Genomic DNA, 26,649 nt, shown 5'->3' on the forward strand with positions numbered 1-26,649 from the left:
TCTGTTGTTATTGTCCTCTTCTGCTCTCTCGCTGTACTGTTATTGTCGATAATCAAGAATCACTAAGTATTTGCATTTTTGAGAGAAAAATTGTCGTGAAAAGGGGAGAACGAGAAAGGGGAAACAAAACGATCACCTTCCACTACTACCAGAGAGTGGAAGAGTGCGAGAAACAAGAGAAGGGAACACGAGTGAGAAGAGACGATACCGCAGACTATGATCGATGACGACCTAGAAGCGAGGAGGAGTTCCTCCGGCAGCTTCGATTTGTCCATAGATGATCTGGTGACGATGATTGAGAGAGTAATAAAGCCTTGCGCGTCGGGGAGAGCGCTGTGGGAGAAGAGTTCGTCAGTCGGCGGGCACGAGCGTTGAAAACTAACTCAACTCACCTCATCTCGTAAATGCTCTCCGGCACGACGTTGCCCATGTCCCTCGATCCTAGAAGGCGGAGGGGGAGGGGGAGGGAGGAAGGCCTGCGGGGCATTGGGGAAAGGATCCGGGAAAGTCGCAAAAGGAGGCAAAGAAAGAGGTCCAGGTGCCGTATCAAAGACAGGCGGCGGAGGAGGACCGAAAGACCCGTAGGGATGTCCCGAGTACGAACTCGAAAAGTGCTGTTCACGATGGAAGTCGAAGGATGGAGGAGGAGGCAGGGTGGTTCCGTGTAGAGATTCCGACGACCCGACGACAGGAGGGAGGGGGAGATTGAGGGGTTCAGGGATGGGACCGTCGTATTCGTATTCATGGTAGTAGTCAGGTTCTTTTTCGAGGAGTTTCTGTTCCGTCTGGAAGATGCAGCGGCGAGTTAGCACGACAAATAACCAGTAACCTGGAGTTTCGACGCTCACCTTCTTCCAGGGGACATACGTACCATTCGGTAGACGAGCGATTTGACTACAAATGATGTAGGAGTCGTCCCCGATGTCGAGTCGTAGGTAGACTCGCCTCGAGAAATTCCAAACGTCGGTCGCTTTCATCGCTTTTCCTGGAATCGGCGCTAGTTGAGTCCAAGTATGCACAACGCCGCCGTCTCTACCTGGATAACATCTGAGCGTGAGTTGCGCGTGCAGGACAGTGGGCAAAGTGTTCGAACTCACGTCGAACTCCAATCTGGTGCGAACTCAACCACGACTTCATGACGTTGCTCGTCTCGTTGTCCGAGATGGATGTCTTGTTATTGCCGTATGGGAAGGTGATGATGGCTCGGTTGAAGCACCAATGGGTCGGTAGAGCTTTGCCAGTCAAACTGTCAACCGGTGCGAGCTGCCGCTCTTCAAGTGTCTTCCACGCCGGGTCGACAAACTCCTCCCTGTAATAGTCGTCGCTGCCTCTAACGTCCTTTCCACGGGTGAAAATCTGGTAAGGCGCCGCGACCGGAAATTGCCCGATGCGTTGAAATCGTTGCATCTCAGTAGGTGAAATTGAGGCGTGGTCGAGGTCGAAGTAGAATGCGCGAATGACCGACGCTGATGCTCTGTACGCTCCTTTGATAGTGACACCATCTCGACCCGAGTGATCTATGCATTCAAAGCCTCGTCGATCTGGTTAGCGGGTGCTCGCGAAGAAAATCCCAGCGGTTGGACTCACATTTGGCGAGCCGCGCGTCCGGGACCATTTCGACTTTGTCTGCTTTGACGAACGTCGCTCCTGGCACTTCGCCGAGCAATTCTTCGCCTTGCTTGAGGTATTGGAGGTATGCAGCTCGAACCTGCGATTGATCGGGGCTGTGAGCTTGAATCCCTCGCGAGAAAGAGAGAATGAGAGCTTACCTCATGCGGTACATGCTCGTGGTCGGAAGACATACCTTCCACGGGGGAAGAGAAGGAGAAGAGGGAGAAGGGAGAAGAGAGGTCGGAGATTCGGAGAAGGACAACCGACGAATTCCGAGCCGAGAGGAACAAAGAACGGACCCCCTGGCCCCGAGGCGCTTTGATCGCATACGAGCATGGCGTAAGCTCGACCCTCTAGATTGCATACAACCAACTACTGCTGAATCAGGCCAGGAAGGCTTGGTTCGACAAAGCTTTCAATGCCCTCTTCTTCCTTTCCTCCTCCTCTTCCGCCTTCATCCGTTCTACGTTCCTCGTATTTCCTCCGTGCGTCGAGCTGACTTCGCGGCCGCGGTTGAGAGCAGAAAGCGGCTTGTCGAAATTGATCACCGTTCGAATCGGAGAACTCGGTCCGCCATCCTCGTCTTCGCGAAGAGTAGGAAGTATTGGTGCCGAGTAGCTCGTAGAGAGAGAAAGTAAGCCTGACGGGAGCGAGCGAGTAATTGACGAGGGGGGAATGGACGTCGGAGGTATGGATGAAGGGGGAGCAGTTCGAGGTCGAAAGATGGTCGATGTATCCTGTAACAAGCGGAGATAAGAGCTGTTTCTGGCAAAGAAGAACTCAGAAGAGCTCACCTCGACTCGATCATTCCGTACTGTCTGCTCCGTCGCCACCTCGACCCCGATTCTGAAGCTCTCGAGATCAGAATTTCCTCGGATGCCTTGACTCTCAAGCCATTTCTCCGTCCTGCCGGTGTGCCCGGGATCGACTTTCGCGCGAGCGAGATCCACCTCTCTGAATCCAGAGACGAAAGATGTCGCGGCGTCGAATTGATCTGACATGTCGTCTCCTCCTGTTTGAATCGGATCGAGCTTGTTTAGTCTCGTTTCTGGTCAGCGAGAAGCTAGACTTACCATCATCCTCGGATTCGAGTTCGACATCGTCGAGCAGGTTCTCCTCACGTAAAACTGGTAACTCCAATCTCCCTTCATCATCTCTTTCGACTCCTCCGACGACTCCGTCGTTCTCTTCTTTACCTCCTCCTCCTCCAAAGTTCAATCCGAGCGAAGAGAAGTACGACTGGGTATCGGGCAACTCCGGTACAATCGACGGAGTAGAGAAATCGAGCGAATCAAAGTCGAACGAGAGGGGCGACGAATCGAGTTCGAGATCGAGTGAAAGTGGAGTTAGGGTAGTCGCAGCAGTATCATTTGTTGGTTCGGGGAGTGGTTCGGAAGGTAGTATCGATCCATTGGGCTCGATCGGAGTCGGTGGCTGAAGAACGATTGAAGCTACTTCCAGACTCGAGTTGGCCTCAGGCGAAAGCGTTGATTCCGTCGAGATTGCGAGCGAAGGTGTTCGTTCCAGCGCGACGGACGGGATCGTTGGTGGGTTTGAGGCAGGAGAACCGAGAGAGGTCGGAGAAAGGGCTCGAAGCGTCGACTCGCAATCGGGGGATACAGAAGGCAGAGGGGGAAGTGCTGGAGACTCGACAAGTAGCGGGTGATCGTGTAGAGGGGGAAGAGGCGGTAGCGCGGGTGAACGAGAGGGAGCAGGTGGTAGACTCTTCGCACTTGAATCAGGCGGTGAAATCTCGTCGGTCTCCTCCTCGGTCATCGAAGTCGGTTTCTCCGGTAGAGTCGGCACGGGAGATGTAGAAAGCTGACGAGGAATGGGACTCGGAACAGAGATGATCGAGCTCGGAGCTGGACTCGGCGGGAGAGGAACTGTGAGAGCTGCCAAGCTAGGGAGAGACAAGTACGATGTCGCAGTTTCTCGTGTTTCGTCCTTGGCAGGGCTCGTCAGACCAGGAGGGGAAGTGGGTCGAGGTGCCGAAGATTCGTACGTTGGCAAATTTGAATCTTCATCCTCCTCCTCTCCATTTTCAACCTTGCTCTCGTCTTCTCCTCCATCTTCGTGTTCAATCGAGCTGTCTGAAGGTTCAGAAGTAGATGCGCTGATGTGTTCTCCAGGCGTGGAAGGTTCTGGACTCGGTGAGGTGACGAAGTGAGGCCCGGGACTCGGAAGGGAGCTAATCGTCGACGGGAGTGCGTTCCAACCTCCTAGCCCATTGAAAGGTCCCGGCGGAGCGAATGAAATCGATGATTTCGCTAGAGGAGGAGGTGTAATCGCTTGAGGAATCGGCATCGGAGGAAGAACGCCGTGTTCGATTGGAGTCGAAGAGGTCGCGCTGCTCGAGGAAGGAGGAATGGTTGAAGATACGGAGGTGGGAACTTCGTTCGGTTCAGCTGGAGTAGGAAGTCGAGAGGGCTCTGCCGATGACTGGGACGTCAAAGGGGGATTTGAGGTTTGAGGAGGCTGGGGAATGAGAGGAGGTTGCAAGACCGCGAAGGGATACTGCAAGCCGATTGTCGACGATGCCACTGGCAATGGTGGTGGAGCATCTGAGAGTTGACTGCCGAAGAGTTTCTTCGCGAGCGCTGTCTTGAACATGTCGCCAAGAGGCGCCTCGGTGTTGTTCGAGGATGGGAGGCTCGTTGCGGGAGCCGTGAAGACGGGTGCAGGGGCGGGAAGAGGTGCTCCGGGAGCGATGTAAGGATACGATTGTTGAGCGGGAACAGTAGAGGGAACGGGAACGATAGGACGCCGTTGTTGAACCGGTGCCGAGCTCGGTAGCTGAGTCGAAGCAATCGGAGCTGCTGAAGCTTGCGGCTGGAGGGAGGAAGGTGCTGGGAATGAAGGGAGAGCGTTCGGATTGGGGATTCGAGTCGGCTGGGACGAAGTGACAGGAGCGGTGCTCGACGATCCCGTACTCGTACTCGTGCCTGATACTGGGAAAGAATTCGCAGGTCGATAGGATGAAGGAATCGGAGGAGGAACGGGAGGAATGGGAGGAATAGGAGGAGGGCCAGGGTGAGGAGCAGAAATAGGTGGATGAGGAACAGCTTGCGAGAAAGCTTGAATCGGTCCAGAGAACTCTTTCGATGCGAAGACGCCGTTCGAGATCGAAGATGAGCTGTCTCGCAAAAGTTGGGGAAAGGTCAGGCCTCCAAAGTCTCGAGACGAATGTGACGAGGGACTCACGGAGCTTGGGCTTCTGAAATTCCCGTAGCTGCACTTCCTGCGAGAGCAGCTCCCGATAAAATTGCCGGAGCGGTCGCCATACCGTGAGGAGGTGGTCTCTTGAGACGAACTTTCCTTGTCGCCATTCTAGTCGCTGAACGATGGAAGAGATAAGCGTCGAGAGGACTCTTGGCCTGATCTCCGAGCCAGTCGTAAGGATCGTTGTGGCGAAATTTGTGGGCCGCACTCGCGAGAAGGATGTTTCGAGGGTGGATGGGGACTGGACGGTGGTACGTGATCGGCTCGACTGGTTCCGATTCGGGTTCAGGGAGAGTTTGAGCGCGAGGAGGCTGAGATCGTTTCGAGGGAGCATTGTGCTCTGTCGAGGGCGATTTCGTTTCTTCGTGTTCTTCTGCGATTCGTTTCGTTTTGCGGAACGGATCCTCCTTCAAGTGTGTCTGAGTCGAACCCGTCGATACCTTCTCGGAGTCAGGTACTTCCGTCGCTGCTCCTCCGTTCCAAGCTGTCGTCGCTTTGTTCCACAAACTGCCGAGGAGAGTCCCTTTCGCTTCTTCCGGAAGCTTGTGTTCCTCCTCCTTCTGGTCGGTACGAACGGGTGGAATACTGACAGCTGAAATGGGGGAGACTGGACGAGGTGAATGGGCGTGTCGAAGAGATTCGGACGAGTCTCTCCTCCTCCTCCTGATCGAAAGATTCGGTCGAACTTCTTCCTCGTCACTACTACCTCTATTCCAACTCGGTTTCGGAGTCCGACTCCTCTCCCTAGGCGATTCTTCTTCTTCTCGATCCGACCCGCTCTCTTCTGGACTTGGACTTTTCGCGACCGGTCTCGCTGTCGCTCGATTCAACCCCAACCGTTCTAATCTGCTCGGTTCTGCTGCCGAGCTAGACCTCGCACGTTCGAGCCTTCCAGACGTAGTGTTCCCTGCCCCGGTTCCGAAACTACTGATCAACCCACTCCCTAAACTCTCTTTCTCGCTCGTTCGAGCTACAGGTTTCGCGGTCAGTCTCGAGGCTGGCACCGAAGTCGTGTCGGGAAGCTTCCTCGAAGTCGTGCCGGGTAAAGGTGGGGCTCTAGCGGTAGCGGTTCGTTGAGGAGGTGTCGAAGAAGAACGAAGAGGCGCGGGGGATGAATCGTTGAAGGTTCCAGGTAGTCGTAGACCTCCTGGTTTCGCTGATTTGCTTCTGTTCGGTGCCATTGTCGTGGATGACGGGGTGTCGACGCCGAGGTGGGAAAGAGAGGGAACGAGCGATATTGAGATCTTGAGAACAAGTGGAAGGGGAACGTGCAGGGAGCGGAAGTTCCTCGGATGTCGCCTAATTGTCTCCATCGCTGGTTCGTTCAAGAATTCGCATGGTTGAGAGAGGCTGAGGTTCAGATCACGCCGAGAGATGAGGAAGGAAGGGAAAAGGCGAGGGTCGGTCCGGTAAGCCTCCTGCGCGACTATTGACGAGGCCCAGAGAGCCCTCGATGCCTGTCTTCAACATAGATGTCGGTCGGGTATGTCGCTGAAGGGAGAGGAGGAATGAACTCCCGGCGTCATCTCCTTGAACTCTTGCCCACCTTAAACTCCTCGACTCTACGCTACGCACCTTGTACAACATCTGTTCACCCTATTCAGTACTCTAGACGCCTCTCATACAAAGTCACTCATCCCGCCGCGCTTTCCTCGTCATGACATCTTCACTTCGGTTCGCGTCCTTCAAGATCCCGAATCAAATCTTCTATCAGTCACCGCTCTCCCTAGGCATAGTCAATCTGAAGCCTCTCGTACCAGGCCGTGAGCTATTCCCCTGCGCCGAATCTTCTCCGATTCGATGCCGTCGAGCTTCTGAACTGACATTCGGTTCCTTGCGTTCATGCTCCACTCAATCAATAAGATGTCTTGATCATTCCCAAACGTGTCGTTCCGAGGTTCAGGGATCTGACCGGGGAAGAAGTGACGGATCTGTTCAAGAGCGTCCACGAAGTTAGTAGAGTAATCGAGAAAGAGTTCAAAGCACAGTCAGTCTAGCTCCCTTTCATTCGTGTAGTCTAGTATCCAGTAGACGGCTAACATCGGATCTGTGTGGAGTAGAGCGCTCAATATTGCGATGCAAGATGGACCTCTGGCAGGTCAATCTGTTCCTCGTGAGTTTTGCTTTTGTCCTGTGCGAGTCACACCAAGCTGGATCACCGTTGCTGACACGGTCGCGCTAATGTATCTAGATGTTCATGTACACATCATACCTCGGAAGGCGAAAGATTTCGAACCGCTAGACGAAAGTAAGTTTTCGAAATCCCTTGTCGTGGATCGACCCAGAGACTAACGCTCTTTCCCGCCTGAATGAATTAGTGTATACGGCCCTGGAGTCGAAGGATCTCGATGCAGAATTCCGACAAGCCTACGAATCACGACCGTCTCGATCAGAGCGGAAAGCAGACGAAGCCGCCCGACTCGAACGGGAACGAACTCAGTTCGTGATCGAACAAGAGGCGAAACGGTCCGGAAACGTCGATGTACCTTTTAGTGGTATTGAGGACTCCGAGCGGAGACCGAGGAATGGAGAGGAGATGGCGAAGGAGGCGAAATGGTTGAGCGAGTTCTTTGAGCCAGACAACCGGGGAGATTTCGAGGGGCATGGTTTGAACGGCGAGCGGATAGAGTGATCGAATATGCCGATTTGACACTATCGACAAGTTGCACATGGCGCGGACGTCGCGAGATAGCGTGTCCGGAGCTACTTAGGGGACAAACAGTATTTATTCTTGCAACAACATTATTCGCATGCCAACCAGACAGATTTTCCAACATCAGATCCATCAACCGATTACGCTCACCGGAAGTCCTCGAGCCTCTTCAATTCCTCGTCAGAAAGCTCGGGATCTGGAGGTGGAATCGGAATTTGGTTCAGTTCTTGAGTCAGCGTCGCGTTCTCTGCCTTTTTCTGCGCAAGGAACAATGGAGTTAGTATCTTGCAAGGTCGTCGGCGTGCAAGAGGGATCGAGTGAGACGTACCCGGAGAGTCTTCAAAGCTTTGCTCATCTCCTCGACGAGCTGCTCTAACGGGGCTCTGTAGATCTCCAAGGTCACGTTGGCGATGTAATGATAGCCTGAAGGCGTCACACAGAGTCAGCTGCTGAACGATAAAGGGCTGGAACGACAAAAGCACAAACCTGGCATCAACCATTTCCTCGGACCCAACTGCCTGACATCCTCCTCCTTCAGCTCGATGTGATTCTCTCCTTCCGTCTTCCCACTATGAGCGCCTCTCGTGACCACCAGCCGAACCGCTTCCCTCAATCTCCGTTTGCATCTCTCCCTGATGACCGCACTCTTGTGAACTTTCTTCTTCGAGCAGAAAATTGTCAAGTCCATCGTATACGGTTTCTTGCGATACTTGAGAGAGGCGGTACGAGCCCTCAATTGTGTCAGAGTCAGAAAAGGGTCATGGTCGGTGGGCTGAGTAGTGGAGACAAGGCTCGGAGGAGGAGAGGGGAGTAACGATCTTCGCGACGGAGGACGTGGAGGTAAGGAGGAAGGACGGGACTTTGGGGAGGGGAAGCAGCGTAAAGAGAAGAGTGGATTCGAGTGAGTGAATTGAAGCGAAGTTGTCGGAAAGAGGACTTGAGTCAGGGAAGCGTAAGGTAACGAGCGGAACTACAATCGCGGGGCAATGTCAGCTATCAAACACTAGCTTGGATGGCGATCTCTTCAGACTGGACTCACTGCTAGACGGTAAGGAGAGGCTGAGAGCTCGGAAAGTTGAGGGAGTTTCTTCGAAGGTTGCGGAGGAGTGATCGGTGAAGCTTGCGTCGCTTTGAGCCGATATATAGGAGGCTTGAGTACCGATCGAAGCTGTCTGGTTGGCTTCAAGAGGGTTGATCGGAACATTGTGATCATTCCGAGATGATGAACGATTCTTCCCTTTCCCTCTCTATTCTTCCGCACTTTCGCCTTGTTTACACTCCAGCCACAGAGAAGAGCAGGTCGAGACTCTTGAATGCCGACCCTCGACGATTGAAGGATTCTGTGTGGGCTCGGAGGGTAAGAAGAAGGGAATTGCAACTCCTGGTCAGTCGGTCTTCTTCTCGCTCTGCAGGCAAGCTCACTGTGTACTTAGAACCGAGTGTGTGAGGAAGAAGAACTTAGAGCCGCCCTCCTGCTCCGTTCTGACCCTTCCCCTTCTTTTGCTCCCTCGCTTCAAGAGGGTCGACGCTCGGTTCCAGGGACCAGAGCTCAGTGCGCGAAGCCCTCGCTCTGTTCGTTGTGTAGCTCCGTGCGCTTCTTCGGCGTATGCCTTGTTCAAACTGGAGCCTCGCTCGTCTTTCCCATCTTTCCATCCTGAATTGGATTCGACTCTTCCTTCCTGAACAATCTCATCACTCGTGCACACCTCTCGAAGTACACCGGAAACGTGCTCGACGCTCAAGCCACGATACCTCATCCGCGGGACCCCTTCGGACTTATCTTTCCACGCGTTGTCGTTCGAATTTCCGATAGTCACCTCTTCACCTCTTCCTCCTCGATTCCTTTCCACGCGCCATGTCGACCGAAAGGAAAGCCGATCCTCCGTCTCCTACGGTCAGTCGCACGTCATTCGAATCCTGCGAAACTTTGAACGCTATCGCTACCCTCGAGGAGCCTCATCAATCATCTCGCGGATCTGACCCCGGTGAGAGCAACGATCCCGAGAGTCCCTCGATCCATTCCAAGAAGACGACAGCTTCAAGCAAGAAGGAAGTCGGGGATGAGGAAGACGCAAACCATGAGGAGGAGAAGGAGGTGGAACAGGAGGAAGAGCAAAAGGAAGAAGCAGCATCCGTTCACTCCATGTCCCCTTCGAAGCGATCACCTCGTTCAGCTTCGCCCCATTCTTCGATTCGTAGTCAGGAATCCGATGGGACTTTTCCGAACCCTCTCGAAGAACCGAACTCGCCATCGAACTCGCATGAACCGATCCGCGACAAGGCCGCTTCATTCGCAAGGCAGTCTAGGAGGAGCAGTCACTCGCACAGTATCGATAGCAGCAGCGATCAGAAACAACCGTCGAGTGGTCATCCGACTGAGTCAACATGTCGGGAGGAGGATGCGACTTCGCTCAAAAGCAATTTAGAAGAAGTCGTCGTGGTCTCTTCCCTTCCGACTCTTCCGAACGACGACCAGCACTATCCACCCTCTTCCGGGAAGGATCAACTCCGACTCGTCGATCCGACGATTCCGGACGGAGGTCTTCGGGCGTGGCTAAACGTCCTCGGCGGATTCCTCGTGTTGTTCGCCTCGTTCGGTTACACGAATAGTTGGGGCGTCTACCAAGCGTATTACCGGCAAACAATCTATCGGAACCATTCAGACTCGGAAATCGCTTGGGTTGGTTCAGTCCAGCTGTGTCTGTTCTTTCTGCTCGCTCTCGTAGCTGGACCGCTCTTCGATAGTACGTTTTCCGTTTCGCTCTTCTCTTCCGTACAATCTGACTAACAACCCGACGCGAGTAGAAGGAAAGTTTCGCTACCTCGTCGCTGCAGGATCAGCGATTCAAACGACGTCGATATTCCTCATTCCCGAATGCACGAAGTTTTGGCAGACGATGTTGGTACAAGGGGTCATGAGTGGCGTCGGAATCGGACTGTGCTTCCTGCCTGCGCTCTCGATTCAGTCGCATTGGTTCCTCCGACGTCGAGCGTTCGCTATCGGTATCGTGACCTGCGGTTCGAGCATTGGTCAGTTTGAGGTTTCTCTGAGCTCTGCCCGAATGAACCCGCTGACGCATTCACTCCCTCGCTATGGGATGCAGGTGGAATCGTCTTTCCGATCATGCTCAACAAGCTGTTTGCGAATCGAGAAGTCGGATTCACCGAAGGAGTTCGAGCTTGTCAGTTTCCCTTTCCGAATCAGCCACGACGTTCATCTCACTCCCTCTCTTTTGTGCAGCTGGATACCTCGTGGCGGCATCTTTCGTCATCGCGAACCTGATCATGTCTCCTCATCCGGCTCGACTAATCGCTCAAAAGCCTCCTCTTCCTCCACTTCGCAAGATCATGACTTTGACGTTCTGCTTGATGACGGGTGGAGCATTCCTGCTCAACTGGGGTTTATGGATGCCGCTCTTCTACCTACAAAGTGCGTAAACCTAACCCTCCTCGTCGCAATTTCTTCTCTTGTTCCGCCCTCGGTAACTGACCTTGTGTCGCAAACAGTTTTCGCTCAAAGCAAAGGAGTTTCCGCCAACCTCTCTTTCTATACTCTCGCTATCTACAATGCAGGCTCTGTGTTCGGTAGGAGTGAGTCTTCCTTCCCGTTCGTCCCTTCGTTTTGACCGAAAGACATGAAACTGACTCGCCGTTTCTCGACCCTTTTCAGCTATACCCAATCTCGCTGCTGACTACTTGTACGTCCCCCGGGCATCCCGAAAGGCAAGTTGCTGAGAAGCTCACTCTCGTCGCACTGTGCAGAGGGCCTCAGAATATCCAATCGTTCTGCTGTGTCGGAGCCGGACTCGTGCTTTACTGCTTAGTGAGTAGCCCGTCTAATCTTCCTTATGCGTCGCAACTTACTGAACCTTCCATCGCTCTTTGCAGTATGCTTGCAACACGGCGGCTGGAATCGTCATTGTGAGTCATTTCCGTTTCCTTCGCGCTTAGAACCTCGCTGATCGAAGGAGCTTCGACAGTTCGCGGCAGTTTACGGTGCTCTCAGCGGTGGATTCGTCTCGCTCGTTTCTCCCGCGATCATTTCTATTTCGGATGATATCTCTGAAATTGGGTTAGTCTCACCCATCTCTTTCGCGATGCAAAGACTGAAATGGACGCTGAGCTCTACGCTATCGCGCTCTCTAGACTTCGACAAGGTGTCGCCTTCCTCATTGTCGCAGGTGGAGCGGTCGGAGGTAACCCAATCTGTGGAAAACTGGTCGGACTCGGAGGCGGTACCGATCCCTTCGTTTCCCCTATCGCATTCGCTGCAACTGCTTGCTTGCTAGGCGGGATTGTCACGACCGCTGCGCGATTCGTACGAGCGAAGGAGAAGGGAACGTGGAGGGTTTGAGGTTCGCGAGCTCTGTCTCGAATTCTGTTAGATTTTCGTCTCGTTTCCGTCATGATCGTTATGCCCTGCGCCGTTTTTAGCTGTTATGGAGTATTTCACTGGTTCGACGTGTATCAGAGCGCAGGCCGCTCGCAAGTAAACCCATTGGCCGTCTTCGTCCGGGGAGTTGGGAAATCGAGAAAACCTTGTCCGCCTCGAAACGCTGCCCTTACGCACGACCTGGTACCTACCACCTGTATCTCTCAACGTAGACATACTCAGCGAGTCAAAGAGGCAAAAAGCGTTACAATGCAATGTCAACCAGAAGAACTCCTACTCGATCAAATTCCTCCATTCGGAATCCTTCCGCCCTAGAATCCCCTCTGATTCGAAAGGTCTAGTTGACGAGAGAACTTCGAACGGCGAAACAACTGGAATGGATCCAACGAAAGCGCAGATTTTTCGAGTAGCTGGTTGGAAAGAAATCGATATTGGCTCGTAATGACTCGATACCCCGGCAACAAGTTCCTGAAAGGGAACCGAGCCCATCCACGTAAGGGAGGACTCTGCCGGGAGCCTTAAGACAAGCCGTAAAGGGATAGAGGGGAGGTGAAAATAGTCGATTCGGAGCAAGCTGCTTCAGGTACACTGGGTCAGCTATCGAGGCTGCACGATCGCCGGGAGGGAAACAAGAGACTCACCCGTGCAAAGCAGCCGGTCGTCTTCCTTCAAGGCGGAGCGGGTAGCATGTTAATCGATGAGGAGGAAAAAAAGGAGCGAGAGGAGAGAAGCAGCGTCTGTTCTATCGAAGTAGGCTTCTTTGCGTGATGTGCTGGTCTGTACTGTAGTGTCGGAGCTGATCAGGCGCCTTGGGGGTGGGAGTGAAGGGAACGAAAGAGACAGAGCCGCAAAAAATCAACGATCGCTTATCCTCGAGTCAAGGAGTAGGACCCGAAGCGGGCCAGTGAGCTCGATTGTACGCTATTCAGTAGTAGCGGTGAGCGCAGCTCGTACAAAATTGAGATCGAATTTGTCGTCGTCGCTTCGAGCTGCAGCCGGCTCATCATCCTTTCCTTCCTCTCATCACTCACTCGTCTCCGAGACAGTGAGCGCCTTACTTCGACTGAATCGGAGCTCGCGATACCGGTTCGAATCGACGCTCGCAACAAGTCAGTTACTCCCTTTGTCCTTGTTGAATGAGCCGGAGCACCCGATGGGGAAGTTCTCGTGCTGCTGCTTCGGAGTGGTATGAAGCTTTGAGATATATGGATCACAGTAGGCTGCTGCCCATGCAGCAAAAGGGGGAAGCGAGGAGGGCAGGAGGGGGACTTGCTTTGGAATCCTCAAAGTACTTACCGACCTCCAATCCTTTCTCCTGCAGTGGGTTACGATACCGATCTTTTCATCACGGTTGAGGATTGGGCGGTGTGCAACATCTGTCACGACATCATCGATGTAGCGACATTGAGCGGTTGTCGGGCGGAACACATCTTCTGCCGAGCTTGTATCGAACAAATCCCCGCCTACTCTGGATGCCCAAGCTGTCGAGGACCCTCCGCGCAAGCTGGTAGGAGAGAATCGGTCCTCGCGAATCGACTCATTCAGAACTTTCCGTCAGTTTTCGAAAATGCCTACTTTCCCCTCCCTTTTCATGCGCCTACTGACGTCCGCCTCCACAGTGTCAAATGTGATCGTGCTGGAGTAGGGTGCAGCTGGACTGGTCCGTTGTCGAATCTTTCAGGACATCAAAACTCTGCAAGTTTTCTCCCCCTCGGAATCTTCTCTCGAGAGTGACTGATCGCTAACGGTCTCTCCTTCGATTCGGACTCCGAGTACAGTGTGAATTCAAACCAAAACGATGTCCGAAAAGCGGAGAAGGCTGTGTCTTTTCAGGGACTGCACCTCAGCTCCTCGAGCACGTCGCATCGGAATGCGCCTTCACCAACGTCAACTGTCCTCGTCAATGTGGTAACTCTTACAAACGATTCAAGGAAAAGGAACATGAAGAGGTCTGTAACGCTTGGCCGTACGTAAAATCTTTGAACATTCAGCTCGTCTACTACCCATGCTGATTCTCGCGACCAAAACGATACTGTACAGTTGTACCGTCACAGAAGGATGTCGAACGAAGACGACCAAGAGGTTCCTCAAGAAACACGAGGGTCAATGCAAACAACAATCTCAACAATTGACGGCGACGAAGAAGAAATTGAAGAACGTCAAATCCGAGTTGCGACGAAAGCGAAAAGTGAGTTCGAACTCTACGCAAGAGCCTGATCTCGTCCGACATCTGTTCTGACACCTCCTTCCACCGTGATAGACCGAAGCGAAACGAGTTGCGAAGGCAGAGGGAAACGCTCCGGAAGGAGGAGGAGGACCTGACGAAGGAGGACCGAAACTGATCCCGACCGGTCACGATCAAGACTCTGCTGAATCGTCAAACGGACAGAACAAAGGAAAAGACAAGCAAACGTCGGCTCGAGAAACCGGAGAGACAGCTGGAGATGGAGACCAGGCGATGAAAGTCGACGAGGAAACGGAAGCGTCCTCTTCGCGAGGTACCTTGAAGAAGCGTAAGAGGGCGAAGAAAGGTAGCAAGGCCAACAACAAAGCGAAGGAGAACCAGGCGTGCTCGATGGCGGGACAGGGAGGCGTTGGCGGAGCTCACTGAAAAAGATCGTCTCTTTCGTTTTCTACACTTTTACCCGATTTTTGTTTGTTACCCTTCCTTTCCTCGTCGTTCCCTCTAGCACTTGCAGATAAACCATACCCTTTCGTCGTTTACTATTCTCTTCCTTACGTCCTACCCTTTCAGCGTCGATTTCGACGAGATTTCCCGAATTTCCACTTTGCTGCGCAACAAAATTGTCTCCCTTTTCTCTGTCTTACAGTACGAGCCCTAGTTGTCGCCCTACGTACGCGCGCGAGCATTACCGAGGTTGAGGCGATCGTCTCACAGCGACGAATCTCTAAGCATTGCTTCACCTCTTTCCCGCTTCATCTCGACTCATCCGGATTTCACCTCCTCGAAGTGCTCGAAGAGTTCAAGCTATCACCGCTCGATTGGATATGTCGACTCAGGCTCAACCGAACGGAGATAACGGTACAGCGATTCAACAAGTCGTTCAAGCTCTCAACGTCCTCTATCAAGATCCGGACCCGGTCGCCAAGGAGAAGGCGAATGCATGGCTGGGAGAGTTCCAGAAGAGCGTGAGTCGGATCTCATTCGGGCAAGGGAGAAGGAGATGGATTGATCAAGTGTTGAAACATCACGAGATCGGCTCAAACGCTCGTCGGGACGATGCTTGGTAGCTTGGTGGAATTCAGAACTGCTGCAGAGGTTCAGGGTAGCGAGGTGGAGGGGACAGTCGAGCTGTCTTCGCACTGGCATCATTCGGGAGGACGGAGGAGCTTATTGAAGGTCATGAGGATCCCGTGAACGATACAGCAGCTGACCGTTGTCCTTGATCGCACAGAATGAAGCATGGGCAACGTCGCAGTTGATTCTCTTCGCCGCTGATGCGCCTGTCGAACCGAAATTGTTCGCTGCTCAAACATTTCGCATGAAGGTCAGCAGCTCTTCCTACTCCTCTTAAGCCTTGCTCGAGCTTCGAATACTCACAGACATTGCACTTGTACACGGTAGATTACGTACGACCTTGAACAACTTCCGGCTGCTCAACTCTTACCACTTCGCGATTCTCTTCTCACCGCTCTTCGCAACTTCGCAAACGGACCTCGAGTCATCCTCACCCAGCTGTGTATCGCCCTCGCCGACTTGGCACTGCAGCTCACGCCGGAACAATGGGACGACCCGACAGCAGCAATGATCGAAATGTTCGGGAAAGAACCGGAAATGGCCGCCGCTCTACTCGAGTTCCTTCAAGTACAAGCCGAGGAGTTCTCGAGTAACTTCAAGATTCAGGTCAACAACGATTTCGGAAGGGAAGGACCCAAGACGGAGAAGCGGGGAGAGCAGGTTATCGCTCTTTTGTCGATGTATGTTCAAGCACCTGGTGAGTCTTTGTTGTTCTCCTCTTTGTCGAGATGCTGAGCTGACGAACGTCTGTTTCCCTCTCTTCTCTAAGGTATCACGACGCAACTCCACAACCAGTGCTTCGTCACCCTCGGAGCCTGGCTGCGAACAGGACAACTTCGATCGACTTGGCTAGCTGGAAGCCCGATTCTCGCTGCCGCCTTCGCTGCTCTCTCGTCGGATGAGCTCTTTGATACAGCGGTCGATGTCCTCGTAGACGTTATCCACGAAACTCAGGAGCTTCAAGAGAACGTTTCGGTTATCCAAGAAATCGTTCCTCGACTAAACGCCCTTCAAACGAATCTCGCCGATCTGGAGATCCGACAGGACGAAGACAAGATGCGCGGATACTGTCGGGTACTCGTCGAAGCCGGAGAATGGTACGAACCGCTCATTCCTCAACATCCCGACACCTTCCTTCCCCTCGTCCGCCTCATCAGCAGTTGCGCCGCGTATGAAGAACTCGAAGTCGTCGAAATCACGCTCAACTTCTGGTACCGACTATCGAAAGGACTCGAGAAGCTCCAAGGAGATCCGTCGATCGAACCCCTCCTTCAAGTCTTTGCCGAACTCGTCTCGATCGTTATCCGTCACCTTCACTACCCGGACGACTCGAGCCCCCTTACTGCGGAGGAGCGCGACACCTTCCGAGACTTCCGTCATAAGATCGGCGACACCCTCAAGGACTGCTGTGCGGTTCTCGGAGCGGGACCTTGCCTTCAACAAGCGTTCGACTCTATCGCTCGAGCGGTGGCGGCGGGCGACTCTGTTCGATGGCAAGATGTCGAAGCACCTCTGTTCTCGATGAGGTCGATGGGAGCGGCAATCGATGTGAATGACGATCAAATCGTTCCGAAGATCATGGAGGTTCTCCCGAAACTCCCTCAACACCCTCGGATCCGTTATGCGGCCATCCTCGTCATCGGCCGATACACTCACTGGACCGAACGACACCCGGAACATATTCAATTCCAGCTCCCTTACATCTCCTCGGGATTCGACGATTCGGATCCCGAAGTTCTCGCCGCCGCTTCGCAAACGATGAAGTACCTCTGCAAAGACTGCTCGTCTCACCTCGTTCCCTTCCTACCACAACTTCATACCTTTATTCAATCCGTCTCGACCAAACTCTCTGCCGAAGATCTTATGGACCTCACCGCCGCGATCTCTCATATCATCGTCGCCATGTCTCCCTCCGAAGTCCCTCGAACCCTTTCAACTTTCGCCACGCCGAATCTCGAACTCGTTCACGCCGTCGTTCAACAACCCACGCCCGCGTCTCGAGAAGATTTGAGAAGAGCTTGTGACGCCCTCGAACGGATCGATCTCTACCTCAGCATCGTCGAACGGTTATCAGAAGGTATTCCGCTAGAATGCGCCTCGACGTGCTCGCAAGCGTGGTCAATCCTGGACAGCTTCCTCGCCAAGTACGGCTCGAGCACTCTCGTCGCGGAGAAGACCTGTGTCGCAATTCGACGAGGTCTCACGTTCTTCGAGGATCGAGCATTCGATGTCGCGCCTGCCGTTCTCGAAAGGATGGCGACATCGTTCGAACAAGCTCCCTCATCAAGTTATCTTTGGATTACGGGCAAATTGGTGGCAACGTTCGCCCATCGGCAAGATCCGTCATTCAAAGAGCTTACGAAACGAACGTTTGAACGCGAGAGCAGTAAGCTCTTCGAGATGCTGCAATCGACTCAACCCGTTCAAGTGTCCGATAGTGAGCCTTCCTCTTCCTTCTCTGACGTTGCCCTGTACTTGCTGACATTCTCGACTCTGAATCGTAGTCATCGATGACTACACACATCTCGTTCGAGCGATGCTCTACGACTCGCCCGACGAAATCCTCCTCTCGTCTGCTTTCCCCGCCGCTTTCCAATCCGTTCTCACCGCCCTCACTCTCCTCACGCCCCAAATCGTTCTCACAGCTCTCGACGCTCTCCGAGATGTGATAGGTCACGAATCCCTCGCCTTTGACCCGACAAATCCTCCACCGCTCTCCCCCTTTGAACAACAAAAGTTCCAGAATTACCCTCAATTCCAAGTCGCGATCCGAGCAATCGTGGAAGCCTCGGCAGTACAGTTGGTTCAACTACTGTTAGACGTACTCGTCGGAGGAGGAGAGGACGAACCTTACGCTGTCATCACGATCCTTCGCATGCTCTCGATCCAATTCCCGACCGTACTCGCCGCCAACGTTCCCGTCGCCGTCGAACAACTACCAACAAAAGCTGCTGCAGCATCCGAGAAAGCCGAGTTCCTGTCGAAATTCGACGCGTAAGCTTCTCCCGTCTCTCTGATTCATTTACTGTGTCACTTTTGCTGACTGCTCCGTTCTAACTCGCAGTGCCCTCACTTCTCGAGACCCTGCCAAGACCAAAGACGCCTTCACCTGGCTCTTCCGAACTTCTCGAAAGAGTCGAGAGCGAGCCCGAGCTCTCGAAGATCGTCGATAATCCTCATTCTCAACACCCTCTGCCACAAAACAGCCCCATTGAGCGCTGATACCTTTGTCGTTTCTCTTCATTCACCCTCTTGCTCTACCTTTGAGGCTTTGCGATACCCAGCCTCTTGCATTTCTTCGAGCTCACCGCCGCCTAATCCTTCTCTCTGTAATGAACTGTCTACATCGCATATCCCTTACCTCGTTGGCTCGTAGGACCGTGTCCTTCGTGAGACTCTCCAGATCTGCCGGTCTTTTTTTGCCGCGACAAAGAGAAGTTGAGCGACGCCAGAAACTTGAAATTGATGAACGTTCGTTTCCTTCTCTCCTGCCTCTCACCAAGGCATGCTCAGAAGCCTCCTGCGACATCATGTAGAGCTCAAGCACTGTCGACAACCCTCGAAACCATCCTATCGATCATTCCACGCCTCTCCCTCTCCTCGAATCTTTGGTATCTCTCTTCCGACTCCTTCGAATGAACCCTTGGCTGGTACCGTTGGAGGCGATGGAGTCCCAATCTTGTTTCTCTTCGAAGTGATCGTTGGGCTTCCGACGGTACTGTGGATCTACAAAGTACGTTCCAAATCCTCTCTGTGCTTGAGACGAGAGCCCTCGTTTAGCTGACGAGTGTGCAACAGTGTTTGATGCTGGTAGCAATGCAGAGAAAGATTATCTACCTGCCATCAGTACCCCCAGGTACTCGGCACGAATCTCTCGCGAACGAAGAACGAACGAAAGATCGATTACACTGGATCTAGAGCCTTCAGAAGGGTATGGTAGGCAGGAGCTACCAAAAGACGAAGGGGAGAAACTAGATCCGGCTAGTCGTTGTGAGGACAGCTCGAGCAGAGCAAGGGTCCCTCCGAAGAGGGGAGTACAAACGAGTGTGGGGGAGAGTAAAACAAACAACAAACGAGAGAGAGAGAGAAACAGAGAGAGAAAGAGAAAGCGCTGGAGAGGAATCCTGCAGAAGAGTGTTCTTGTCCTCGTTTGGTGTCTGTTACAATAGTTTCGAGTCGTCAGCCTCAAGACCTATGAGCCGAAAAGGAGAAAGAGTCGCTTACGATCAACCGCGATCAGGTTGAGGTTCGACGGAAGGGTTAGGCCAATCCGACATCCGGTAAATCCTACAGAAGCAAGTTCGGAGAGGCTTGTGTCAGCGACGAAGACTTGGAAGAGATAGAGAGAGGGAAAGAGAGTCGAGAGAGAACTCACCTAACACGGTCTAATCTCAACCTGAGGCGTCGATCGTTCGAACGAGGTGTTTGACCATCCTCCTGCGGACTCGACAAGCGAAAACGAATGTGGAAGAGGAGAGTCCCGGCCGGGGAAAAGAGAGGGGGAAAAAATCTGATCGAGACCCCGTTTGTCAGCGAGACAAGACGAGAGACACCAATAAGTAGTCGAAGACTTACAACTCGAGGAGGGGAGGGAAGGGAGGGCAGCAAATCTGAAGGAAGAGGAGAAAGAGGAAGAGAGAAGTGAGAAGAGAAGAGAAGAGACAGGGAATTTCTCCTCCCTCTCTCCTCAAAATCCTTCGAGAATGTTCTCTCTCCACATAGTCTAAATTTCTTCTTCTTCTCTCCCGAGACCGCGGCTCGATGTTGTACCGTATATACGCTTTAGTACGGTAAGATGCTGTGCCCTTTGGAAATGGGAGTCAGGGAGAAGCACCACTGGATCGATCGTATTAAAATTTGGCGATTTCTAGTTCGGAACTTTTGTAATGAATTGGAAAATTTTTGAATTCAATACAAAGTTAATTCCCATGAACTTTTCTCGGATATGGTCGAGTCGATTGATTGTTCAAGCTGTTCAAGCGACGCAGAGTCGATGGCGTTGTCAGAGAGATATTGATCGCACTCATCTGCCTCGCTCATTGAGGCGGATCGACCATTGAGAGGAATGCGGAGGAGCAGAGAAAAACCCGCCGCCGGCGAAATCTCGTAGGTCTATCGGTTCGCAAGCTCCTCTCTGATTGCGCTACTTCTTTGATGTATGTATGGACTCGTTACAGTCAGAAAGACAGACTTTGAGCAGAGAGAAGAAAGAATTAAAAAAACCCAGGTCAGCTCTCAGACTGTATCTGCTGCGCTCGTAAGGCGGCAGGGCGTATGTGATGATATACGGGTATGATACAAGGTGGAAGGAACTGGTAAAGCGAGAAACTTGGAATTTTCGACGAGAGATATTTCGACTCGAGCGAGATATCTCTCCCGCACGTGCCGATTAAAATGACAGGGGAAAGTTCGAACGTTCTTAGTTCAACGAAAATCTAGGCGTTTGCGCTCATATTTACAGAGTGTGACGAGGGGACCTCTAACTCGATGATAACAGAGTATGACGGAAAATGCCTTCAGGTTCCCGGAGATAATGCAAAGGTTGTGACAGTCCAAGCTCGTGTCTCCGGAATCACTTGCGGCAGAACGCAGACTGTCAACAGTCAGCGTCCAAGGTGTATCTATGTCACGCTCAGACTCAGTCAGAAGAGATCGCCCGACTAACAAAGTCATTTTCACTCGGAAAACTCGAGCGAGCGCTGTAGCCTAAACGTCAAGGCGTTTGCGCCGAGAATAAACGGAAACGTAGAGATAGACTCGCTGGTGCTACTGCCAAAGTTTTGAGAAAAATTCCTTGACAGTAGCCGAGATAAGTGATAGCTCGTTCGGGTCAAAGCTGGAAGCCCTGCGGTCGCTAATATGCCAAGTCCACTGAAGGGGAAGGCGGCGTCTGTGTGAAAACATGTCACTGAGATCAAATGGAATCAGTCTAAACGACACGGACCGACCGAGACAAACGACGAGTTTCAGCTAAAGTTCGCGCGAGCTTTACGCAACAGAACTCAAGGCATTTTGAGCGAGAGTCGAGGATCCCATAGACGAGGACATGATCTCGACACTGCGGTATGTAGAGCGAAAACGCCTTGAGGCTACAGCGTGCAAGTTCGATCCCAGTTTGAAGGTCAAAGCTGAAATAGAGATCATCATCAACAGCTCTCTCCGGCCAGAAGGAGCCCAGATCGCACGCATATAGATACAGAGACACAATGCGAGGGAGACTCGCGTGAGAAATGACACACCTCGCTACTCACAAGAAAGAGAGATCTTCTCGAGATCCTGTGCGAGCGGACGTAGAGCTCAAAACCGGCAAGTCGTGAGGAAAGTAGATGTGCGATGTCGAAGAACGTAGAGGGAGAGTTTGAAACGAAACGTCCGGCAAACAGGGCAGAGGAAGCGACGAGAATATAGACTCCGAGCGATATCTCTTCTTGCTCTATCTCCCGTTGTAGGATCAAGTCTGCCCTGACCGAGTCCGACACTGTACACAATTAATGACCCGCACACGAGAGGACTCTCTGCACAGCAAGCGGAAAAGGGAAACCTCTTCAATTCCAAATCGTATGCGAGTGGTTTCAACCGAGACACACGACACTCAACTCGCGCGATATCAAACCAACACCCGAGGATTGCACTCAGAAGTACACAGTACGTGGGAATAACCTCGGGAGACCGGCGAGACGGAAACGACTGAGTGAGTCGAAGACGAAGGAGGAGGTGTGCGAGGCTGATGCGAGAGGGAGGGAGTACTGAGGACGAAAGACCGATCAAGCGAGGGGAGGAGATGAAGGGAGACGGGAACGAGGGGAGCGAGAGCACTTAGAACGAAAGAGGGAAATCGAAACTAAAATCGGCTGAACCATCAGGAACGCATTCGAGATCTCGAGTCAGCCAGGACGAGAGGAAAGAGAATCAGGAGATGACATACCCATGCAACAAAATCGACTTCCACCGTTCTCGATCGTTTGAGCGTTGATCAGTCCTTCTCGACAGAGAGAGTCGTCACGCTACTGTTGTGGAAGTGAGGTAGATTGAGTTGTCATCCAGTAACGTTCCCGGAGCTGCTAATCAGGCAAGTAGACGTCAGCGAAGCTAGAGGAGAGGATCGACTCGAGCAAACAGGTTTCACGAACAGAGGACAGTGCCAATACTCCTTTCGGGGAGGCTGACAAGAACACTGTCCTCGTTTGTTCTCTACGCCTGTCTGCCCCACCTCGCGCGCGAATGGGAACAGCAACATACCTTTGGAGACACGATGCGAATCAGTCTTGCGCTGAAGCCTCACGAGAGAGCTGGGATCAGGTCAATCGCCGAAGAAGAGGAGCGAGTTGATATCGTGGAGGTCGAGGACGTCGAGGAGGCGAGTGAGGTGAAGACAGAGACGAGAGAAGTCGAAAGTGTATTTGATAAGAAGAAATTTTTGTAATGAATTGAAAAATTTTCGAATTCAATACAAACTGCGAGCTCAGTAGAATAGAATTGTTTTTACGTCGCAGTTTTTGTTTCTCGACATCCAATATAGGTGACAAGCACTTTCAAGCTTCTCTCTGACTGTTCTCGAGAGATTCGAAGATGGTCGAAGTCCGGGGGCGCTTTCATAGGCGCTTTCCTGAGGTTCACTGATGCTGAAATGCTTTCTTGCCGGTCAGATCGCGAGTTGATGCGAAAGATCGAGACTCTTCGCTCAACGGCATGAATTGGAAGGAGGTCAACATCGGATCCACCGTGCCGACGAGAATACTACGGCGGAAAGTACAGCTGAGAGGAATCGAGCTGAAATGGGGAGAATCTGCGGAGAAATCTCGCTCGAAGCAACCTGGCTCAAATCAGCTTGCTCGCGACACCGTCTCGTCAAACGACAAGGTCGTGATCATCTATTGTCAAGGTGAGTCTGTTACGCTCTACCGACCGCGTACCGTAATCCTCGTGCTGATCCGAGGCTGTTTGCAAGGCAACGCTGGAACTCCTTTATTGCGAATTCCTCTCTTCCGGCAACTCCTCAAACCCGAACCTCAGAGTTCCCTCCAAGATCTCACAGTCCTCGCCGTCGCTCCTCGATCGTTCTGGTTGTCGACTCGTTCGACTCCGACAGAATCGAGCGTTCTCGCCGATTATCGCGCCGCACTCGAATACGCCTACGCCCAACACGGTTCCGACTGCAAGTACGTCCTCTACGGTCACTCACTTGGAGGTGCAGCGAGTCTCCTTCTCCTCGAACAACTTTCGATCCCGCCTTTTAACCCACCTCGACCTCAATCCGCCGAATGCTCTTCCCACCCTTCGCCAGTTCACGGCTTGATCCTCGAGAACCCACTCCCGTCGATTCCGTACATGGTCAAGGCTCTCTACCCTCAGAGATGGTTACCGTATCATTACCTCGGATTCGCAGCGTTCGATAGGTGGGACGCCCTGGGACGACTCCGAAACCTCGCGCGATCGAGCCATCGAGATTCTTCACAGACGACGGGTGTTGAGAGGAGGACGTCGATCCCGAGCTTATGGATCAGGAGCGGAAGGGACGAGATCGTACCGTCTGGACAGGCGGATGGAGTGCGGGAAATGTTCGAAGACTGGAAGCGAGCGAGTGAGGGAGATCGCAAGGGACCTGGAGGAGCTAGGTGGGTTGACATCGAGGGAGCTCTCCATGACACGGCGTTCCTTGAGCGGAAATGGAGGCTCGAGATCAGAAAGTTCTTGCAAGAAATCGCTGAAAAGCGCTCCTCCTGATTCGGACCTCGTCGTTGTTGTGTTGACATGCTGCGTATTCGCGTTCTTGTGCAAACAGCGCATAACGTCGACTGTCGGTTGTTGCGACAGAGTCGCTGCGGTGAGCTCGAACCAAAGAGTAAATCGGCGCAATACAATGCTGTAACTTGCGACTACGGCGAAATTTGCCAAGCTACAGATTCGAATGAATACGCACAGCATGTGTCACGAAGCCGAGGGGCAAAGAGAGAGGGAACTAGACTCGTGAACGTTGCGGAAATCGAAGATCGAGGAAAGTGACGACCTTTTTGCAACTCAAAATCGTTGCTTTCTCTTCTCCTCTCTTCACTTCCTCACTTGATCTCGCCGTTGTCTATCGTGAGTATACATCGTCAACGGCCTATTACAGCGTTCAGCGTACTGAGCTGTATCGCTCTCATCTCTCTCCACTTCCCCACTCTGCGGCCTCCCTCCCTCGCTCTCTAGATCTGATCACATCGACGACACAGCAATGGAATCACTCGCCAACCATGTCTACCATGGCGTAAGTCTCCTCCTCACTCTCTCGATTCTCAGGAAGAAATGACTCGAATGACGTCGAACTGCTCTCTCAACCCTCCCACAGCCTATCGCCGTGAGTTTCCGCTTCCTGTTCTACGACAGTATTACAAACAAGCTGACTCATCGTATTTACCGGGTTTAGAACATCGATGTTACCTCCCACAAACTCGTTTGGGTCGTGACTTTCATCATGGGAATCTCGTCTGTCGGACTCTTCCTCCTAGGATTACGTCGTCCTTCTGGTCAACGCGCATTCCATGAACTTGCCGCCGCCATCTGCTTCACCGCGTGCATGTCGTACTTCGCAATGGCGACCGACTACGGAAGTTACCCCGTCCCTGTCGAATATATTCGCAATGGATATCTTGGGAAGAAGTGGCTCAAGGCTGGAGTCCTTCACCCTACCAGGAGTGTCTGGTATGCTCGGTTAGTCGAATTGTCCTCCGTCTCTGGAAGGAAAAAAGACTCTGACGATTTCTGCTTTTCCAGATACATCGACTGGACTATCACTACCCCTCTCCTCCTTCTCGAGCTCGCTCTCGCTTCCGGTCTTCCCCTCCCCAAGATCTTCAACCTCATCTTCCTCGATATCGTCATGGTGAGTCGAGGTTTTTCGTTTTAGGCGCATTCTGCTGTCGTTCGAACGCTCTCGCTGACCAAGCTCCGCTCTTGCCGCCGCTGAATAGATCGTCACCGGTCTCATCGGTGCTCTCATCCCCAACGGTTACAAGGTGCGATCTCGATCTTCGCAGGCACTAGTTGATCCAAGCTGACTTGTAGCTCTCTCTTCGTACGCAGTGGGTTTGGTTCAGCTTCGGCTGCTTCGCCTTGTTCGGTGTATGGAAGATCCTCCTCATCGACGCCAAGGCCGCCGTTGGACGTCTCGGAACCGACTATTCGAAAGCGTTCGCCTCCTCGGCCGCTATCCTTTCCTTCCTCTGGCTCCTCTACCCCATCGCTTGGGGACTCTCTGACGGAGGAAACGTCATCCACCCCAACTCTGAAGCAGCCTTCTATGGGGTTCTGGACGTTTTGGCGAAGCCCGTCTACTGCTTCGTTCACGTTCTCGCGATCGAGAAGCTCGACTGGTCTCGTCTCGGATGGGTTAGTTCGTGACTCGCTTTCCCATAAGTTCGCACGACTGACCATTTTCTTCGGATTACAGACTTCGGGAAAGCGAGACGGATCCGGAGCTAGTCTCATCGGTGGTAACCGCGACGCCAACTACGGATCTACCGACTCGACTGGAGCTCGATCGAACTAAGTAATCAGTACGATCGCGAACGTCTCCTCTTCATCCCCCAATCTCTTCAACCCATATTATTTCCACCTGCCCCCTCAGTACTCAACCTTGTATCTACTCTTCTCCCTCCCCTTTCTACCTTCGTTGTCGGATTGATGTCGTTTAATTCATTTTCTGCCTGTCTCGCCAAACGTGAAAATTGTTTTCCCTCTCTCCCTCGAAGTCCCTCTGCTTGTTCTCTCAGTTTGGTTTGCTTTCAACATTTCACTATCAACTACTTGCACACACCCCTGTTTATTCCGAAACGAAATGAAAATAAGTTCTCGCGATTGATCTCTCACGGGAGATTTTCGGCTTCGTCCGCGAGCGTCTCCTTTGTCCAAGGTTCGAACTGATTGTTGCGCCTCTCTCGGTTGATCGAAGGCTTAAAGCCATATCAGCGATAACGAGAAAGATTTTACTTTTAAGCTTTCAACTTTGATCTGCTACGGCCCTTTAAGCTTTTGCGCTTCTTGAATCACGACGGTCGATTCTTCCTAACCCTGTACCTATCTCCATTCCCTCCGTCTGCGCTACTACCATCCGACCCGGATCCTATCGCGGGGGTCAACGAGAGGTCGACCCAATCCAACGAACGAAATGCATTCTTGACCGCGTCCGTACTTCCCCCGGTCACGTCTTCTCCCGCTCCATCTGTGAATTGATTCGTAGGTGCTACGAGGGCTGTGGTTGAGGCCGCCGAGGAAACGATTCCGTGCATGGCGAAATCTTGTCCAAACACGACGTTGTCCGTTGCTGAAGATTGTCGTTGTCGGGGAGGTTCGCGAGCTGTCGACGTCGATGAGAACGAGGGAAGTTGATGAGGAATCGAGGGCATGAAGGGGACAGAAGTAGAAAGCGGAGTAGCGACTGAATGCGAGTTCGAGTGGTAAGAAGTCGACGAGGTAGTCAAAGGGGTATCTACGAATTGCGATTGTGGTTGCATATTTTGCGAAGAGGGGACA

The 26,649-nt window shown here is 52.6% G+C and overlaps 11 protein-coding genes across 11 annotated transcripts; 7 read left to right on the plus strand and 4 right to left on the minus strand.

The window, feature by feature from the left end:
- Nucleotides 1–231: 231 nt before the first annotated feature.
- On the minus strand, nucleotides 232–1,802 carry JCM6883_002251 (uncharacterized protein; the record flags this gene model as incomplete). Its single annotated transcript, XM_076628934.1, has 6 exons — nucleotides 232–333; nucleotides 393–785; nucleotides 849–1,036; nucleotides 1,098–1,517; nucleotides 1,588–1,708; nucleotides 1,770–1,802. The coding sequence occupies 6 exons, from the start codon at nucleotides 1,800–1,802 to the stop codon at nucleotides 232–234; spliced, it is 1,257 nt and encodes a 418-aa protein (XP_076491117.1).
- Nucleotides 1,803–1,994: 192 nt separating this feature from the next.
- JCM6883_002252 (uncharacterized protein) lies at nucleotides 1,995–6,014 on the minus strand (the record flags this gene model as incomplete). The annotated part of the gene is made up of 4 exons (XM_076628935.1): nucleotides 1,995–2,348; nucleotides 2,406–2,623; nucleotides 2,685–4,747; nucleotides 4,816–6,014. 4 exons carry the CDS (start codon nucleotides 6,012–6,014, stop codon nucleotides 1,995–1,997), a joined length of 3,834 nt encoding a protein of 1,277 aa, XP_076491118.1.
- A 476-nt stretch (nucleotides 6,015–6,490) lies between these two features.
- On the plus strand, nucleotides 6,491–7,465 carry HNT2 (bis(5'-adenosyl)-triphosphatase; the record flags this gene model as incomplete). Its single annotated transcript, XM_076628936.1, has 5 exons — nucleotides 6,491–6,596; nucleotides 6,697–6,820; nucleotides 6,894–6,946; nucleotides 7,025–7,081; nucleotides 7,152–7,465. 5 exons carry the CDS (start codon nucleotides 6,491–6,493, stop codon nucleotides 7,463–7,465), a joined length of 654 nt encoding a protein of 217 aa, XP_076491119.1.
- A 167-nt stretch (nucleotides 7,466–7,632) lies between these two features.
- Nucleotides 7,633–8,690, minus strand: JCM6883_002254 (uncharacterized protein; the record flags this gene model as incomplete). The annotated part of the gene is made up of 4 exons (XM_076628937.1): nucleotides 7,633–7,743; nucleotides 7,815–7,909; nucleotides 7,973–8,456; nucleotides 8,526–8,690. The coding sequence occupies 4 exons, from the start codon at nucleotides 8,688–8,690 to the stop codon at nucleotides 7,633–7,635; spliced, it is 855 nt and encodes a 284-aa protein (XP_076491120.1).
- Nucleotides 8,691–9,341: 651 nt separating this feature from the next.
- On the plus strand, nucleotides 9,342–11,840 carry JCM6883_002255 (MCT family MFS transporter; the record flags this gene model as incomplete). Its single annotated transcript, XM_076628938.1, has 10 exons — nucleotides 9,342–10,230; nucleotides 10,292–10,516; nucleotides 10,591–10,668; nucleotides 10,728–10,916; nucleotides 10,994–11,077; nucleotides 11,157–11,184; nucleotides 11,249–11,309; nucleotides 11,375–11,407; nucleotides 11,467–11,558; nucleotides 11,633–11,840. 10 exons carry the CDS (start codon nucleotides 9,342–9,344, stop codon nucleotides 11,838–11,840), a joined length of 1,887 nt encoding a protein of 628 aa, XP_076491121.1.
- A 1,244-nt stretch (nucleotides 11,841–13,084) lies between these two features.
- Nucleotides 13,085–14,490, plus strand: JCM6883_002256 (uncharacterized protein; the record flags this gene model as incomplete). Its single annotated transcript, XM_076628939.1, has 6 exons — nucleotides 13,085–13,094; nucleotides 13,201–13,432; nucleotides 13,499–13,539; nucleotides 13,713–13,845; nucleotides 13,920–14,067; nucleotides 14,140–14,490. 6 exons carry the CDS (start codon nucleotides 13,085–13,087, stop codon nucleotides 14,488–14,490), a joined length of 915 nt encoding a protein of 304 aa, XP_076491122.1.
- A 398-nt stretch (nucleotides 14,491–14,888) lies between these two features.
- Nucleotides 14,889–18,311, plus strand: MTR10 (mRNA transport regulator MTR10; the record flags this gene model as incomplete). The annotated part of the gene is made up of 6 exons (XM_076628940.1): nucleotides 14,889–15,029; nucleotides 15,296–15,388; nucleotides 15,466–15,835; nucleotides 15,908–17,575; nucleotides 17,643–18,132; nucleotides 18,203–18,311. 6 exons carry the CDS (start codon nucleotides 14,889–14,891, stop codon nucleotides 18,309–18,311), a joined length of 2,871 nt encoding a protein of 956 aa, XP_076491123.1.
- A 332-nt stretch (nucleotides 18,312–18,643) lies between these two features.
- Nucleotides 18,644–19,056, plus strand: JCM6883_002258 (uncharacterized protein; the record flags this gene model as incomplete). Its single annotated transcript, XM_076628941.1, has 2 exons — nucleotides 18,644–18,871; nucleotides 18,937–19,056. The coding sequence occupies 2 exons, from the start codon at nucleotides 18,644–18,646 to the stop codon at nucleotides 19,054–19,056; spliced, it is 348 nt and encodes a 115-aa protein (XP_076491124.1).
- Nucleotides 19,057–21,184: 2,128 nt separating this feature from the next.
- On the plus strand, nucleotides 21,185–23,862 carry JCM6883_002259 (uncharacterized protein; the record flags this gene model as incomplete). Its single annotated transcript, XM_076628942.1, has 3 exons — nucleotides 21,185–21,201; nucleotides 22,785–23,020; nucleotides 23,087–23,862. 3 exons carry the CDS (start codon nucleotides 21,185–21,187, stop codon nucleotides 23,860–23,862), a joined length of 1,029 nt encoding a protein of 342 aa, XP_076491125.1.
- A 490-nt stretch (nucleotides 23,863–24,352) lies between these two features.
- On the plus strand, nucleotides 24,353–25,666 carry JCM6883_002260 (opsin family protein; the record flags this gene model as incomplete). The annotated part of the gene is made up of 7 exons (XM_076628943.1): nucleotides 24,353–24,385; nucleotides 24,467–24,475; nucleotides 24,545–24,828; nucleotides 24,892–25,000; nucleotides 25,089–25,133; nucleotides 25,201–25,506; nucleotides 25,568–25,666. The coding sequence occupies 7 exons, from the start codon at nucleotides 24,353–24,355 to the stop codon at nucleotides 25,664–25,666; spliced, it is 885 nt and encodes a 294-aa protein (XP_076491126.1).
- Nucleotides 25,667–26,162: 496 nt separating this feature from the next.
- JCM6883_002261 (uncharacterized protein) lies at nucleotides 26,163–26,630 on the minus strand (the record flags this gene model as incomplete). Its single annotated transcript, XM_076628944.1, has 1 exon — nucleotides 26,163–26,630. One exon carries the CDS (start codon nucleotides 26,628–26,630, stop codon nucleotides 26,163–26,165), a length of 468 nt encoding a protein of 155 aa, XP_076491127.1.
- Nucleotides 26,631–26,649: the final 19 nt, after the last annotated feature.

This window comes from Sporobolomyces salmoneus (genome assembly GCF_050403485.1).
Source record: "Sporobolomyces salmoneus JCM6883 DNA, S_salmoneus_JCM6883_v1_ctg3, whole genome shotgun sequence".
NCBI lineage: Eukaryota > Fungi > Basidiomycota > Microbotryomycetes > Sporidiobolales > Sporidiobolaceae > Sporobolomyces > Sporobolomyces salmoneus.